Source organism: Symphalangus syndactylus, chromosome 20, assembly GCF_028878055.3.
Source record: "Symphalangus syndactylus isolate Jambi chromosome 20, NHGRI_mSymSyn1-v2.1_pri, whole genome shotgun sequence".
In the NCBI taxonomy this organism is placed as follows: Eukaryota; Metazoa; Chordata; class Mammalia; order Primates; family Hylobatidae; genus Symphalangus; species Symphalangus syndactylus.
Genome location: NC_072442.2, coordinates 8457338 through 8475531, shown reverse-complemented (window position 1 = coordinate 8475531; position 18194 = coordinate 8457338). Strand labels below are relative to the sequence as shown.

The following is an 18194-nucleotide window of genomic DNA, read 5'->3' as shown; positions in this document are numbered from 1 at the left end:
TATAGAATTAAAGGGATAGCAACATGTGTGCAAAAAGTATGATCAATCACGCAGGGTTTGCCATTGCCAGAAAGGGTATCTGGCAACCAACAGGTTCACCGATATTTGCTAAATGAACGAAATATACGATCATTCTCAAAACATGGTGGGTCTCATAGTCACATAGGGAGATAGTTACAACGCAGATGCCCAGGCCCGTGCCCACGAATGGATTCCATCAACGACATCGAATTCCTGAATCACAAGGAATTGAGGCAGGCGATCAAAAGACCACCCTCAGTTTGGGAAGAGGCTACCGGAGTCGAGCAGCAGCGAAAGATGCTCACGACCACAGTTCGCAAAGCAGATACCCGAGCAGCGGCGCCTCCGGGGGCGGAGAAAGACGCGGTCCCCGTCCTCCAGGCACTTTCAGTCTGGAGAAGGGAGGCGAGGGACCCGCAGCTGCGACCCTCCGCGCCCGCGTTCTCGGGCTCCCGCCCACCTGAGCGCTCCCCGCCGCCGCAGGTCGCCCAGGCTCCGCCCCCCGGAGCTTCACCGCCCACCGCGCGCCCCGCCCGAGTGCGCCCAGCCTGCGCGCCGCGGCCTCCCTCACCCTCGGGCCCCGCAGACGCCGCAGCAACGCGTCCTCGTCGTTCTCGACGTCGCCGAAGACCAGCTCCTCCAAGCACCGCTCCACGGCCGGTTTGTCCTCCTCCAGCGTCAGGCGGTTCCGCTGCCGGAGCCGTCTCTCCTCCTCCGCCGCCGCGACTGCAATCGCAGCGGCCGCCGCGCTTGGCCGGGCCGGCGGCTTCCGCTGGGATGAAGGGGCAGGCTTTTGGGGAGGCCCGCCTGGCGCCGCTCCGGCTTTCCAGTCCGGCCTCATTCCGGGCTTCCGCTTCGGCTTCGCTCGGGTTCTCCGGTCCAGTTTCATTCGCCTCCTCCGTTCCGGCGGCATCGTTAGGTTTGAGGAGAAACGCAGGCGCTCACGTGGAACCTCGCTGCGCATGCGCCCAGGCGCCTCGCTGGCCGCCGCCGCCGAAGCCCCGAGGGCCGGAAGGAGCGTGCGCAGCCTCTTGCCACGTGACCAGCACTCCCTCCCTCTACGTAACTCCCACTCCCCTCCCCAGCCCCGCCCCGTGTGGGAGTTCCTCCGGGAGGGCCAATCTTCCGGGTGTAGGGGGAAGCGGCGTGACTGGAGTGGAAAATTTTTCCAACACAACTTCGCAGCTGCAACATATTGAAAGGAGCGCAAGAAAGCCCGAGTATACACTGGGACGGCTGAATGGAACTTCTGCTTTTCCTTTTGACTTTAACCTCTGGACACAAGCCCCAATACGCTTTCCTCCCTTCGTCTTGGTACGGTCCGTGGAGTACGGAGCCTGCAGAGGGTCCCACGCTGGAAGCGAGAGAGGAGGGTATGTAGGGAAGTGGGCCAATCGGGGCGCGGGTCACGGCGCAGGCGCGCTGGGGAGGGAGGGCTATGCTAATGTTGTTGATATCCTGGGGCCACCCGAGTTAAAGGGGGGAAATCCGGGGGCTGCTGCAGCCGCCACCGGTCTGGGCCCAGCCGGGGACCCCCTGTAGTCGCCGCAGTCCCGGGGAGAGGCACCTGCCCCCAGCCCGGGGAGGGGGCGCCGCGGGCTCGGGGAGCACGGACAACCCCTACCCATGAGGCCCTGATGGAAAACACAAAGGATCTGGTGAGAGCCGAGCGCGGCAGCCGCTTTGTGTGCCAGGTGGGGGGGACGCCTGCAGCTCCCCGACCCCAGGAACCCCGCAGCTCCCTGACCCCGCTCCCTGGCCTGCTTCTCCATCCCACGCCCCCTCAACCTCCGGAGCCCCCCCTCCCCCTTCCAGCCGTTAAACGATTCAGGGGTTCCCCTCCCCCCACCCCGTCAGCCCTGGACTCGTTGGGGTTCTCTCCACCTCCTCCACCCTTTGGAAGAAAAATTCGAGAAGAAAGTTTTTCTCTGCGTCCTGCCCCCGCCCCCTGCTCTGGCTAGGGGGGAAAGGCTGGATCCGAGACTTTTCCTTTTTTAGCCACCCAGGGTGGGAGAGTGGAGTAGTCCTCTCTTCTTGGCGGGGAGGGGGAGCGTGGTTTTGGTGCTTTGCAGGGGAAGGTGTCTATCTGCCTTAGGGCCAGTGCCGCGAGGCGGTTTGCACGTGGAGGTGGAAATATTGAAAGGGGGCGGGGTGGGCACGTGCGGGAGAGGTGGGAGTGGTGTTTGGGAAGCAGCCTCCAAGGCTGCATATTTAAAAGGGTTTCAGGTTGGTGGGCTTCTGTGACCATTGCGTTCTCCTTTGTGAAATAAGAATCCTAACATTTCAGAGTCGGAAGAGACATTAGAGGTCATCCAAAGCAGCCGTCCCCTCTGCAGCCTCTCTGACAAGTGGTAGGTAGTCTGATCCTGCTTACACCTCTAAAAGAACTGAGCGCTAAGGCCAGGAAAGCCCATGTTTCAGTAGTTCTAATTGTTGTCTGCCTACCCTTATTAGACCCTTCAGTCTCATTCATGTCCTGGTTAAGTTGCTCCTTTTTTTACTTCTCAAATTTTCTCTCACATCCTCCTCACCCACCCACTGCTCATTGGCCTATATTTTCTGTGCCAGGAAAGAACAGCAGGGAAGTGGAGGAAGGGGGGGGTTGAGAGATAGTGAGGGCTAGCCGAAAACTTTGCTGGGTCAGTGTCAAGTGTGCTGGCTTACATGCCTGAAGATGTTTTTCTACAGGAAGCTAAAGAATTACAATATGGGAATTTCGTGCCTGTATTCTCTCACGAGTGCATCTTTTTGAAGTTAGAAAATTCAGCGTCATCTCCGTGGTTCTTGTATCACAAAACACATGTGCTTGTTACCTAAATCACTTCTCCTAAGGATGTCTAAAACTGTCTCTTAGGGATGGTAGGGAAGCTGTTAGAAGCATCACCTGATCGAGGGATGATTAGATGATTACCACCCCCACCCGTATTTGACCTGTGTTCCTCGGAAGCTAGTCTTTCCTCCAAGGGCCCCTCTTCCAAATGCTTTTACTCCTTTTTTTTTTTTTTTTTAAGTAACTATCTTTTATGAGATTTGAAATTTACGAACCATTTTAATACTTGTTTAGAGTTTACAATATTTTTAATTCTCCTTATACTAGCATGCACCAGTACTTATCAGTGGGTGGTTGAGATAGTTGAAACTATTGTCACTGGGTGTTTTTCTAACATTCTCCTTCATTTGGTGAGCTATGCTGCCTCCAAAAGTAGTTTTATTGGCCTAAGAATCTTGGATATACCTGTTACTCTCTAATGTGGTGAAGTGGGGGTCAAGACATAACAGGTATAATGTAGAAATAATGCATCTGATTTAAAAGCCAGCAAATAAATTTCACCTTAAGCCCCAGTCTCCTATTTAAAAGGTTAGAATCAATTTTTCTCTCCTCCTCTTATAACTTAGAGACTGTTGCTTTGCTCTTGTGTACTTAGACTGTTATTTTTCATTTGTTTACCTCAACACCAGAGTGTTTAGAAAGAGAATAGCTGTGCTTTTTTTTTTTTTTGCACCGCCTCCTTCTCTGAATAACAAGTAGCTTCTGTCTATCTAGAACCCCATACTGAATGCTTGGGAGTACCTGGCAAATTATGGCAACATCTGTCTTGAATAAGTATTTGTTCATAGTGCCTTACGTTGTTGCGTCATGCTTTTTAACCATCCAGTTGCTAACTTTATGTAATGTTTGACATAAAATATATCCTCTAAATCTACTCACTAGAATTCAGCTTATGAAAAAGAATCAGTAGAGCTGTAAAAATAGTGTTTTTAATATTTTAATTAATAAGGAGTTCCAAGTTGTTTTCCTGCTTACTTTAAACATGAACTGTCATGACTTAAGTTGACTGACTTCGGAGACATCTGCATTCTAAACATACTAGACAGGAACAACTGGTTTTATTTTTAAGACGCTGCCATATTCTTTAAAGCTGGTTATATGTTGACCTTATTATCTAAACCTTTCTAGATGTTCTAGTGCTGCTTTTAGTCCCTCAATTATGTTGAAAATTAAAACAACATTTTAAGTTGTTTTCAAATGTAACAGTGGTCAAAGGAAAATATAAGCTATAGTTTAAAAGTGAAAACAACATATTAGTATAAATACTAAACCACTGAATTACTAAAAGCCAAGAGTGCTCAGTAGTCTGAGTAACCACATTCTAAAATTAGACAAGTGACATTTTTTGGGTTGCTCTTTGTTTCTCAGCTTTTCATCTTTAAAATGTTTGCTAAATAAGATATAACCTTTCACACTTCTGTATCATTAGTCTGAGGGTTTCAAAATTCAAGAAAGAATAAAAACATCAGGACAATAAAAGAGAAAGGACTTACAACAGTTAAAACAAGCTAAGATATGTCTTTTAACACCACAGTATTCTTAACTGTGCAAGATGACTTTTGATTTCATGCAAAAATTGCAGATAGATTTAATCATTTTTTAATAAACCTTGGCTTAAGGATTTTTTTTACCTGCGAATTTAGGATTTCTCTTCTTGCTTTGCTGGAACCCACAATAAAAGGTGAAAAGGAAATAATTCCCGTTTGAACAAACCCTGAATATGAGATAGAATGAGGTGATACAATAGGAGGGGTGCAGGCAGTGAGGTTGATGTCACAATTTTGCCACTGACTAGCTCCATGGCCCTTGTTGGACAAGATCCTGTGCCTCCATTTTCTCATGGCAGTTGAAGGGTTAGTCTAGTATCAGCTTAATCCAATAGAACTTTCTGCAATGATGGAAATTTCCTATATCTTTGCTGTCCAGTTATGATAGCCACTAGCCACATGTGGCTGTTGAGCACTTGAAATGTAACTGGTGGAACTAAAAATTGAAGAACTCAATTTTTAATGTTGCTGTTATAATCAATGTAAATTTAAGTAGCCAAATGTCTGGCATACTGGACATACAGACATAGAACACTGTTTTCTAAGCATAACTGATCATTAGAATCACTTCTTGGAGGCTCTTGTTAAAATACAAAACCTCTCTCCTATAACTTATTTAGTAGGTCTGCAGTGGGTCCTGGGATTGTGTTTTTAATGTATACCCCAGAGAGTTTATCAGATTGGTTAGGAAACACTCCATTAGATTTCTGAGGTCCCTTCGAGTTCTCACTTTAGCACTGATAATTTAGAATTTAGTGTAGTAGAAGTGAGCTCTGGACAAAGTCGGCAAGCTAGCTCTCTGAACTGCGATCTTAAGTGAGTTGTGTAACCTCTTTGAAAGCTTCACTTTCCTCATCTGAAATACAGGGTGAACATCAGCCCTGCCTTCTGTAGTTTCTGTAAACCTCCACTCAGATGTTATGCCCGCTGTTTAAAAAAATGTAAGCTGCTGTAAAAGATGAGACAAGTCATAAGATAAAATGTTAAGATGTGTTCCCAGGCTTTGCTTTTTCCTTTTTCACTATGTTTAATTCCTACTACTAGTCTTTTAAAACTGGTTGTATATGATACTCATTAGTTTGTTCAACGCTGTGGCCGAATTATTTGGCCACCGTTTGCAGTCTAATTGTAGGACAGGAATGTTAAGTCTAATACTTCTTTGTATTTCTGGTGCTAAGCATAATGATTTGCATATATCATTCAATAAATATTGGTTAATATTAGCCAGGTGTGGTGGCTCACGCCTGTAATCCCAACACTTTGAGAGCCCAGGGCAGGCGAGTTGCTTGAGCCCAGGAGTTCAAGATGAGCCTGGGCGACATGGCGAAACCCTGTCTCTACAAAAAAAAATAACAAAAATTAGTCAGGTATGGTGGCACACACCTGTAGTCCCAGCTACTCGGGGGCAGAGGTGGGAGGATTGCTTGAGTCTGGTGGGAGACCCAGGTTGAAATGAGCCATGATTGTGCCACTGGACTCCAGCCTGGGCGACAGAGTGAGACTCCGTCTCAAAAAAAAAAAGAAAAAGGAAAAAAAGAAAAGATTATCATCATCTATTACTTTAAGACCTCTAAGCTTTAAAATTTGCTATAGATTATTTTATACACCAGAGAAGTAGCCCCCTTGTGTATATGTATGTGTTTAACCCAACTTTAATTATTAACAGCCTGTAGTTACTATTGTTCAGTGGTTTTATATCTTCTGAGCAACTAGTTCCAAATATATTTTTTAAAGGTAAACACCAAGAGAATGTTATCATTTCAGATCAAGTGTTTTTAGGTTATATCAAATCCATATGACACTGAATAAGCTGTTTAATTTATTTTCTCTCTTTTTTTTTTTTTTTTTTTTTAAGATGGAGTCTCGCTCTGTCACCCAGGCTGGAGTGCAGTGGCATGATCTCGGCTCACTGCAGTCTCCACCTCCCGGGTTCAAGCGATTCTTCTGCCTCAGCCTCCCGAGTGGCTGGGACTACAGGCGCATGCCACCACACCCAGTTCATTTTTGTATTTTTAGTAGAGGTGGGGTTTCACCATATTGGCCAGGCTGGTCTCAAACTCCTGACCTTGTGATCTGCCCACCTCAGCCTCCCAAAGTGCTGGGATTACAGGCGTGAGCCACTGCACCTGGCCCGTCTCTATGTTAACATACTAATAAATGATCTTGTTTGATCATTCAGACCACATTTGCCCTACACACCCAGCTTGAGTATGAATTCTATTATTGGGGGTAGAATTGATAGCTGATAATGATCTCAGGGAATCTCTAGGCCGCTGCATGTTTCAGACTTAATTTTGATACGGTCATCTTATTTTTAATTAGCTTTCCAGGTTCGTACTTAAGGATTCATAGCTTTCTTCGGGAGAACTGAAAGCCTATTCATGTGAATTTTTTTATTTTATCATACATCCTTCCTGTGTGGTAAGTGATGTTTTTCTTATTTAGAAGAGAGGGAAACTGAGACCCAAGTAATCGTTACATCCAAAGTCATAACAGTGATAGGTCTAGAAATTGAACCCAAAGAGGTAGAAATTTGTATTTCTTGTAGATCAAAGAATGACTTCCTTTTGCTCACTGTTGCTTTAAATCTTAAAATATTGCTATGTAGAATATTGTCCTCTCCTGTCATTCTCCTGGGTACTTTTCCATTTCTTTAGATGAGTTGTTCAGAATATTATTGCCTTCGGTTTCCTCTTGATTATATCATTGACATGAATTTATTCTTGCTTGCACATTGAATTCGTGGGAAATAAAAACCCAGTAATCCCAAATCCTTACCATTTATGTTCCTCGTAACAGTAAGCTTAGAAAGAAAGAAGGCATTTCTCTTTACACTGATGAGTTTTATCACTATACCAGAATGTGCTTTCATCCTCATAGTATAATAGAATGAAAAAGAGGCCTGCAAGAGCTAAATAGCTCTTGAGCTCCTACCAAGTTCAGTCATTGTAGAGTATGTATTAATCTCTGTTTTGTACTTTGTGATCTCACGCATACAACATTCAAATTTAAGGTTCTAGAAAATATTTGCTCCATAGCTAAATACAAAACTTTGAAAATTATGTGAGCCACTGCTCCCAGTGGGTTTGGATAATGAAGAATTGGTTGACTTCTGATGAGTTTATTCATATCTGATGAGTTTATTCATACTGAAATTATACTATTATTAATATTACTTGGCTCCATATTTATTGACACCTGCATTTAAGATTTCAAGTGTTTTCTGTCGTTTCTCCCGGAAATGTTTAGTTTTGTTGGAACTTTTCTTTGATTATACCAATAAGTTAATGACTATGCCTTTTAATTCCCTTGTAGATTTCATAGGGAGGATGGTTTACCTAAGTGACAGTTACAGTAGGACAATGAAGTTCTGTTGTGATTTGTGATCTCTTCTTTAATTTTGTTACTATAAAAACCTTTTGTTTTATTTTTTATTATAGAAGTACACCTATAATGTTTTAAAAAAGAAAAATATTGAAAAGTTAGATTCATCTTCTCATGCTACTCCTACCCTGCTAAAAGTTTAGCTACTCCTAAGGTCTTTCTTAGTGCACATAAAAACAAACATACATATATCGATCTGTGTATATGCCAGTGTATATTGTTTCTTTGAATAAAAAGTGAGTCATACTGTGATATATTTTATTATACTATATATTGTGATTTATTTTTCCACTCAGTATTTTACCTGTTGCTCATCATTCCCCTGCCGATTGTAAGATTGTCTCCAGTTTTTCATTATTATTACATTAGCAAACATCCTTCTACATAAGTTCTTGTGTCCTTGTATGTATTATGTATGAGTATTTCTGAAGGACAGATTCCTAAAAATGGAATTACCTAGTCGAAAGGCATAGCCATTTTAAGTTTTCATATGTAATGTCAAATTGCCTTCCAGAAAGATAGTGTAAGTTTACCTTCCTACCAAGTGTATATGAGCACTGTTTTTCCCACATGTATTTACTGAGAGCAGATATCATCAATCTCTCAATATATACCAACTTAATTTTTTAATGTACTATATACTTCATATAAAGTAGCTTTTTTTATCAAAGTAATACATGCACTTGTTAGTACAATAATTAAACAATGCTAAAAGTATTCCCAAAAAAATGGTTCCTTGCCCCAATTCAGCTCTGATGAGACAACTACTTTCATTCTTTTAGCTTTCTCATCTAGTATCTATCTCTCTAATTCTAAAGCTTAGGCTTATATTATTTATTTAGTATATGAATTTTAGACATTAGTGACTTTATAGTAGACAGGGAGTTAGAACATACACCCAAATATAAAGCAAAGTTTACCTTCTTATAATCATTCCATCTCCCTATATTCAAGACCGTAAATAGTCATCTAATATGATCTGCAGTTTTGTGTTTTTTTGTTTTTTGTTTTTTGAGACAGAGTCTCATTCTGTCACCCAGACTGGAGTACAGTGGCTCAATCTCGGCTCTCGGCAGCCTTCGCCTCCCGGGTTCAAGTGATTCTCCTGCCTCAGCCTCCCTGCTAGCTGGACTACAGGTGCCACCACCACACCTGGCTGATTTTTGTATTTTTAGTAGAGACAGGGTTTTACCATATTGGCCAGGCTGGTCTGGAACTCCTGACCTCAAGTAATCCACCCACCTTGGTCTCCCAAAGTGCTGGGATTACAGGTGTGAGCTGCTGCACCTGGCCTCGGTTTTATTTTGAAGAGCAAAATGTTCATGAAGGCACATTACCTGAAACATATTTATTTGATGCTTGTTTTCTATGCTTACAGAGGCTAGCTGACAGAACCAGTATTGGGGGGGGAGAAGGTTAAAATTTAAAACGTTTTAAGATAGTCCCATGATTCATATTATTAGTGTTCATGGTGGTTATATGATCTTGGGCAAGTTGCTTAGCCTATTTGGGCCACTGCTTCCTCCTGTAAAATGAGAGTAACACTCATAAGGTTTAAATGCGCTGCTACAGATTTAAGTGCTGAATATGCCTGACACATACTAAGCATATTACAAATATTATAATAATAACCAAATCAGATCAGTAACAAAAATATTCCAACATGGCTGGGTGCGGTGGCTCATGCCTGTAATCCCAACACTTTGGGAGGCCGAAGTGGGCGAATCACTTGAGGCCAGGAGTTTGAGATCAGCCTGGCCAACATGGCAAAACCCTGTCTCTACCAAAAATACAAAAATTACCCAGGTGTTGTGGCACACACTGTAATCCCAGCTTCTCGGGAGACTGAGGCATGAGAATCGCTTGAACCTGGGAGGCAGAGGTTACAATAAGCCAAGATCATGCCACTGCACTGCAGCCTGAACGACAGAGCAAGTCCAATATTAGGTTATTGTAGAATTTACAAATAAGCTCCTATAGGACAAAATGTGTTTAAGAGTTCAACTCACAAATTTAGTTTATTTCTCTACCTATAAATAGAGATTGTAGATTCTTACAGGTAGAGAAATAAACCAAATTCCAACTGCTCCTTATGCTCATTCCTCTAGGTGTTAAGAGTGGGAGAGGGAAGGCTTGACAAATTTACTGAAAGAGGTATGGGAGCGTGAAAGCTTTAGACAAGGTACAAAGATCCACTCCCAGAAAGAGAAAATCTGAAAGAAGTTCCAAAACATTGATCATAGGTTTGGAGTTTGATAGTTCACAGCTCTATGTATAGCGAAGAGCTTAAAGGTAAGCAGTACCAGAATTGGTAGCTTTAAATTATAAGCATTGCCTCATAAGGGAAACATGAAGACTTGGAGACATGGCAGTGAAGAAGAAGAAAGAAGAAAAAATTCTTCAGGAAAAGAAAAAAACTGAACTTAAGAGGGTGTTCTTGAACTAGGAGCTCTGCCTATGAAATGAACAGAAATGGAAAAGAGCAGGCCACATCCATACAGAACTGTAAGAAAAAACAAACAGGAAATGTGAGTCAGCATTTCAACTGATGAAAATCTACCCCCATCAAAAAAAGCAGGAAAAAATTGACACAATGCTCCAAGTGAAATTAAACATCCTCAAACCAATGTTTGGAGATTTGAAAAATAAAATTAAGAAATATTCTGAAACAAATATAAAACTCAGAACAAAGGAACAAAAAGCATTAAGAAATGAACACAAAGTAGATTAAACAGAAAAATAGAAGATGAAATCATAACCAATAATGAATTTTTAACATTCCCACATGACAAATTCAAATTCAGATTTAATAAAAAGTATTGAAGAAAAGCAGGAAAACAGGATAATTGAGATGAGATTCTTGTTTTGAAAATTGACCAAGTTGAAATGGGAGATGGATCCAAAGTCTACTATAGGTAATTGGTGTCCTTCAAGAAGAGAAAATATTTAAAACTATAATCCAAGAAAACTTTCTGGAAGTGAAAAGAGATCTGAATCTATACCACAGAAGTTCATACCAGAAGGCACACTCAAAGATATTTCCTAGTAAAGCTGTATGACTGTAAAGATGCAAAGAATTCTCAGGGTCTCCAGGCAAAGACGTGACGTAGAGGCAAGAGAATTAGACCAGTGTCAGATTTCTCAAAAGCAACCTAACAAAGCAAGACAGCAGAGCAGCATGAGGAAAGTGACTGCTAGCCAAGGATTTTATATCCAGCTAACTGTTGTTCAGGTATTAAGACTGCAGAACAACAGTTTGAACATGCGGGAACTCAGGGAATACTGTACTCGTTTACCCCTCCTGAGGACACTCGAAAAGGATGACTTTCATCTAAAAGAGATATTTGGGACATTTCCTGCAAAAAGACTGACAATGAGTATTTCAGATATCTTTTTGAACTAAGATTAAAACCAATAGTAGGGACCTAGAGAATAGTACATAAACATTATACATTCTGACAAAGCAGAAAGAATGCAACTAAAATATAATGGGATGGGAAATAAAAGGAAAAACTAAGGCCATGTGTGGTGGCTCACACCTGTAATCCCAGCACTTTGGGAGGCATAGGTGGGTGGATTACTTGAGCCCAGGACTTCTAGACCAGCCTGGGCAACATAGTGAGATTCAGTCTCTACAAAAAAAAAAAGCGTTTAATTAGCCAGGCATGGTGGCTCATGCCTGTAGTCCCAGCTACTCAGGAGGCTGAAGTAGGAGGATCATTTGAGCCCGGGAGGTCAAGGCTGCAGAGACCTGTGTTTGCCTAACTGCACTCTAGCCTGGGCAACAGAATGAGACCCTGTCTAGAACTGTTCTTTTCAGAACTAGAATAAGAATAATTACTGTAATTGAAGTAATAGGAGGGAGTCAGGGGCTACCATCTAAAACCGAAAGACCAAATAGAAAAGATTAGGTAAGAAAAAAAATACAGTGTACTATAAAAGCTATTAATATAAAGGTAAGCATGAGGAAGACTTTCCAAAATACTGAGAGAAATTTTTAAAGGGACAAAGAAAACCATGATGGAACAGAAAAAAAAGTACACAGTACATGACGCACACCCTAATGATAAAATACGTGGAGAATTGAGAGCAAACATAAAGGCCAGGACAAATATGTTCTAGGCAAATAGGAACCCCAAGAATGCAAGACTGAAAATGCTGATAGCAAAGTAGAATTCAAACCAAAAAAAGCATTAAATCAGACAAAAGAGAACAGTTTATAATGCTAAAAACCGTGATTCACAACAAAGAATTCACAGTTAAATATGTACCAAATAACACAGCAACAATCTGTATACAGCAAAATCTATATGAAGTATAAGAAGAAATAGCCGGGCGGTGGCTCACGCTTGTAATCCCAGCACTTTGGGAGGCCGAGGCGGGCGGATCACGAGGTCAGGAGATCGAGACCACGGTGAAACCCCGTCTCTACTAAAAATACAAAAAAGTTAGCCGGGCGTGGTGGCAGGTGCCTGTAGTCCCAGCTACTCGGAGAGGCTGAGGCAGGAGAATGGCGTGAACCCGGGAGGTGGAGCTTGCAGTGAGCCGAGATTGCGCCACTGCACTCCAGCCTGGGCGACAGAGCAAGACTCCATCTCAAAAAAAAAAAAAAAGAAAGAAAAAACTAAAATTAGGGGACTTTGACACTTAGCACAAGATGTAGTGGGTAAAAAAGGATATAAAAGATCTAAATAATATAATGCAAATCTTCAAGTATATCCCTGATAAGAATATACTGCTTCCCCCTGCCCCCACTCTGTCTCCCAGGCTGGAGTACAGTGGCATGATCACGGCTCACTGCAGCCTTGACCTCCCTGCCTTAGGTGATCCTCCCACCTCAGCCTCCCAAGTAGCTGAGACCACAGGTGCACACCACCATGCCCAGCTAATTTTTTTTTTTTTTTTTTTTTTTTTTTTGCTTATTGTAGAGACGAAGTCTTGCCATGTTGCCCAGGCTAGTCTCAAACTCTTGGGCTCAAGCAGTCTTCCTGCCTTGGCCTCCCAAAGTGCTGGGATTGTAGGCATGAGCCACCATGCCGGGCCAGAGAGTATGTTCTTTTTAAACACAGAATATTCACAAAAAATTGTCAATCTATTAGAAAAACATTAGTAGATCCCATACAAGAAAACAAAAACAAATCCAAAAAGCAAAAGGACATTGCACTTCCATCTTGAAATTAAGAAACCTTGTATTATGTATTCACAGAAAACCTTTTACAAGAATTTTCGTGGCAGCTTTATTCATAGTAAAATCTGGGTGAAGAAAGGGTAAGCTGATAAATTGACGAGTATTACTCAGCAATAAAGAGAAACCATTTATACATGTAACATGAATGAATCTCATACTATGCTGACGAAGAAATTAGACAAAAATATGCATACGATTTTTTGCCATTTATATAAAATCTTAAATCTATACAAAATTTAGCCAAAGCTAATAGAACTCAGGACTGGGGAGAGACTGAGTGGGAAAGGACAGGAAGGAGCTTTCTAGAGTGACAGAAAAGTCCTGTATTTTGGTAAGTGTTCAACAGTATGCCTTAATTTTTAAAAGTTTAATGGGTAAAAGGGAAACACAAATTGCAAATTTCTGGAAAATGATAAGAAAAATGCTACATAATACTACATACCAGAATCTGTAGAACACATTTAAAGCAGTGAGCAGAGGAAAATTCATAGCCCTAAACACTTACATACTTACATAAATGAAAATAAATTCCCAATTCAGAAATGAACAAAGTAAGCCAGAAGCACAAGAAAGAAAATAAAGATAAAAGTAGAAGTTAATGAGTTAACAGAAAAACTATACGTCTAGTTGATGAATCAATCTTGGACCCTTGAGGGAAGAGTCACATAATAGATGAATCACTAGCTAATTTAACCAATTGGGGAAAGGGAGAAAGCACAAATGAAATTTTAAGAAATGACAATGGGAAAATAACATTGGATACAGAGGAAATTGAGAACTATTTTAATACAGAACTATTTTGCACACCTCTGTACAAATACATCTCAAAACCTAGATTGAATGGATAATTTTTTAGGAAAATACTGTTTAATAAAATTGACCTCATTAGAGATTAAAAGAAAATGACCAATTTTCCTAGAAGAAATAGAAATTTGTCAAGGAACCATCCCACCGAACACCAGGCCTAGATGGTTTCACAGGGGAGTTCTGCCTGACCAGATATTCCCGATGCTACATGAGTATAGAAAATGGAAAGCTAATTATTTTTATGACGTAAGAGTAATGCTGGACTGTGCGCAGTGACTCACGCCTGTAATCCCAGCATTTTGGGAGGCCACGGTAGGAGGATCACTTGACCCCAGGAGTTTGAGATTGGCCTGGGCAATTGTAGTGAGACTTCATCTCTACAAACAACTAAAAAATTAGCTGAGCACAGTGGCGTGTGCCTGTAGTCCCAGCTACTTGGGAGGCTGGGGTGGGAGGATCACTTGAGCCCAGGGGTGTTGAGGCTGCAGGGAGCCAAGATCGTGCCACTGCACTCCAGCCTAAGCAACAGAGCAAGACCCTGTCTCAAAAAAAAAAAGTAATACTGATTTCTTAGCCTGATAAAGATAGCTCAAAAAATGAAAATTAGTTATCACATACAGATACTAATGGAAAACTATTACTGTGCAGTCTCTCACACCATATTTACAAAAATACATTTTGATGAGTGAGTTTTATACCAGGAATACAAGGATGATTCAGTATTTGGAAATCTGTTTATGTAATTCACCATACTAATCGGTCAAAAGAGAAAAGCTGTGTTCTCTTTATAGAAGCTGAAAAAGCCTATGACAAAATTCAACACCTGTTCCTAACAAAAGCTTTTCAGAAAATAAGAATGGATGAATACTTCCTTAACATATAATATTTTTATTTTCATGAATACACACATATGCACATGTACATAGCCTTAACCCTAAAGCCAGAATCTTACTAAGAAACACCATAATGAAGAATAAAGTAAGGATGCCCATTTTCTCCATGACTTAACATTATACTGGAAATATGAGCCAATACAGATAGAAAAGAACACAAATGGCCGGGTGCGGTGGCTCACACCTGTAATCCCAGCATTTTGGGAGGCTGAGGTGGGCGGATCACCTGAGGTCAGGAGTTCAAGACCAGCCTGGCCAACATAGTGAAACCCCGTCTCTACTAAGAATTAAAAAAAAAATTATCCGGGTGTGGTGGTACGTGCCTGTAGTGCCAGCTACTCAGGAGGCTAAGGTGGGAGAATTGCTTGAACCCTGGAGGCGGAGGTTGCAATGAGCCGAGATTGCACCACTGCACTCCAGCCTGGGCGACAGTGAGACCCTGTCTCAAAAAACAAATTAGAGACGTAACAGTGGAAAAAGAAGAAAAGATTTTTTGTTAGTGACATGATTGTTTATCTGGAAAGCCTTAGAAAATCAATGACAAAACCACGTTCAAACAATTCAGCGAGGTAGGTTATAAAATAATAAACCTTTGTGTAGTGAGAAAATAACCAGTTAAGAAAATACAACAAAAGAGAAGATTACAATAGCAACAACAAAACATAGATTGAGCATCCCTAATGAAAAACCTGAAGTCCAAAAATGCTCCAAAATTTGAAACTCTTTGAGCATGGACATGACACCACAGATAACCACATAGGCAACTGAGATAGTGACACCTTTGCTTTCTGCTGGTTCAGTGTACACAAACCTTAATGCACAAAATTTTTTTTATACTGTATACAATTATCTTCACGCTATGTGTATAAGTTGGGTATGAAACAAGTGAATTTCATGTTTAGACTTGGGTCTCATCCCCAAGATATCTAATTATGTGTATGCACATATTCCAAAATCTGAAATGTTTCTGATCTCAAGCATTTTGGATGAGGAATACTCAAACTGTAATTAAATTCCTAAGGATTTACTTCTTTAAAAAGTTGTTAAAAACCTATGTGAGCAGGCTATATAAAACATTCCCAAAAGACACAAAGCAGACTTGAACAAATGGAAAGACATCCATTGTCCTTGAGACATATCAAAATGTCACTTTTTCCAAAGTTAATTAGAAATTTAATGAGATCCTAATATAAAAAGACTGATAACTTTTTGGTATAGAGTTGAACTATCTAATACTTGAAGTGCACTTGGAAAAATAAACATGCAAGAATGTAAAAACATTAAAAGATTTTTGAGGGGGTATCTAGCCCTGCAAGATATCAGAATATATTCCAAACGCTTAATGATTCAGAAAGCAAGATATTGGCACAAGAATAGACCGGGGAAGTAGTGTGAAATCCAGAAATGGACACAACTACATATGGAAACTTAGCACTTAAAGTGGTATTTTAAGTCACTGAGATAAAGATGGACATTTTGATAAAGGATATTGGTGCAACTAGATAGCCATTTGGAAAAAATATTAGAACTGTTCTTCATGCCATACATAATAATAAAGTCCAGACACATTAGATCTAAATATAAAAACTATACGAATACCAGGAAAAAATATGGGAAAATTTTCTGTACCATGCTTCAGGAAAAGAATTTCTGACTTATAATCAAGGTACAATGAAATAAAATACTGATGCATTTTGCTACCTCAGATATTTTAAATATACGGGCAAAAACTTCATGTGCAAAATCAGTTTTCCATACATACAGATAAAGGGTAAATGTAAATTTCTCAATGCCAAGAACTTTGAAGAAAATTAAGACTAAAAACCCTAAAGAAGAAAAAAGGTAGGCACATAAAACCACACAAAATAAGATAAAAAAATCCTCTAGGGCCAGGCACAGTGGCTCATGCCTGTAATCCCAGCAGTTTGGGAGGTTGAGGCGAGCAGATCACGAGGTCAGGAGATCGAGACCATCCTGGCTAACAGGGTGAAACCCTGCCTCTACTAAAAATACAAAAAATTAGCTGGGCTTGGTGGCACACGCCTGTAGTCCCAGCTACTCGAGAAGCTGAGGCAGGAAAATCACTTGAACCTGGGAGGCGGAGGTTGCAGTGAGCGGAGATCATGCCACTGCCCTCCAGCCTGGGCGACAGAGTGAGAACTCCATTTAAAAAACAAAAAATGCTCTGTAGAACTGCACTGAGTGCTCAGATCTTGGCTTTCAATACCAGTTCTTTGCTAATAAGGACTAGGGTTCCTTGGAAAAATTATTGATTTCAGGGCTGGAGCAGCATAGGTATAAAATGAGCCTGGAATATCTTGATAAGGAAGAAAGTAAGGAATTCCTCAAAAAAAAGATGGAAGCATGTCAAAAGGACACAGAAGGTCTGGCATGTTAGGTCACGCCTGTAATCCCAGCACTTTGGGAGGCTCAGTCGGGCAGATCACTTGAGGCCAGGAGTTTGAGACCAGCCTGGTCAACATGGTGAAACCCTTCCTGTACTAAAAATACAAAAATTATCCTGGCTTGTTGGTGCAGACCTGTAATCCCAGCTACTCAGAAGGCTGAGGCACAAGAATCACTTGAACCCGGGAGGCAGAGGTTGCAGTGAGCTGAGATCACGCCACTGCGCTGGCAACAAGGGGAGACTGTCTCAGGAAAAAAAAAAAGAGGACACAAGAACCTGTTCAGGGACATCATTGTGGCCACATCTGGCATATTTGGAGCCCCAGAATAAGAATAGTGATGAATGATAAACCACTGGGAAAAAAATAGAAGTTAGTGAATTCATACTGATAAGGAATAGGTAGGTATGTCAATAAAAGGGGGTGATGACAGGATTTCTTGCTGACTGATAAGAAAAAAGTGCTGGAGTTGGGAAATCATTTTGCAGCCATCATATTAATGTTTGGTTTAGCACAAGTTATCATTAGATGCCAAATTTAAGAATGGCGGTGAGATTTCAATGAGAAACAATGTGGTCATATTTCAAAGTGTGTCCCTGAGGTTGCCTGTTGGTTGCAAGGAGAAATACATAGTATACAGTGGAAAGCTGGACTACACCTTAACAAAGTAATCAACATTAACATCACTAGTGAGAGACAGATGGGAACCTTGTGACCCTGGTTACAATATCCTGAGGACAAATGTAATATTATGGGGTACATAACCAGAGTCTCCTAAGGACACAGACACATCAGATGAACCTCAAATGAGAAGCATTCTGTTAAGGGGGAAGGGGCTTGCTTGCATTCTTCAAAAATAATTTCAAAGGAAACACGTCAGTGTGCACCTGTAATCCCAGCTACTCAGGAGGCTGTAGTGGGAGGATCGCTTGACACCAGGAGTTTGAGTGCAGCCTGGGCAACATAGGGAGACCCTGTATCTAAAAAAAATTAAAACTAATCTTCCAGATTAAAGGACACTAAAAAGATAAATACAACTTTTTAATTTTTATGTGATCCTGGTCTTGAAGGAGGAAATGCTATAAAGACATTGAGTCAGTTGGAATGTGGATGGTGAAT

General features: G+C 41.3%; 1 protein-coding gene across 15 annotated transcripts in view; it reads left to right on the top strand.

Annotated features, from left to right (window-relative positions):
• Positions 1 to 417: 417 nt before the first annotated feature.
• The window catches only part of MBTD1 (mbt domain containing 1), an 87858-nt gene continuing 70081 nt past the window's right edge, over positions 418 to 18194 (top strand). For 4 of the 15 annotated variants that reach the window (XM_063629899.1, XM_063629898.1, XM_063629901.1 and 1 more), the window contains exons 1-3: positions 1348 to 1394; positions 2309 to 2372; positions 6721 to 6819. Coding sequence is in view for 7 of the 15 variants with exons in the window: in XM_063629889.1 (XP_063485959.1) it covers positions 799 to 1083; positions 1207 to 1394 (473 nt within the window). In the remaining 8 variants the exon portion in view is untranslated. Of the gene's footprint in view, positions 1395 to 1429; positions 1680 to 2308; positions 2373 to 6720; positions 6820 to 18194 lie in introns of those variants that run through there. The other 11 variants (XM_055257413.2, XM_055257410.2, XM_063629902.1 and 8 more) reach the window with 9 other exon arrangements.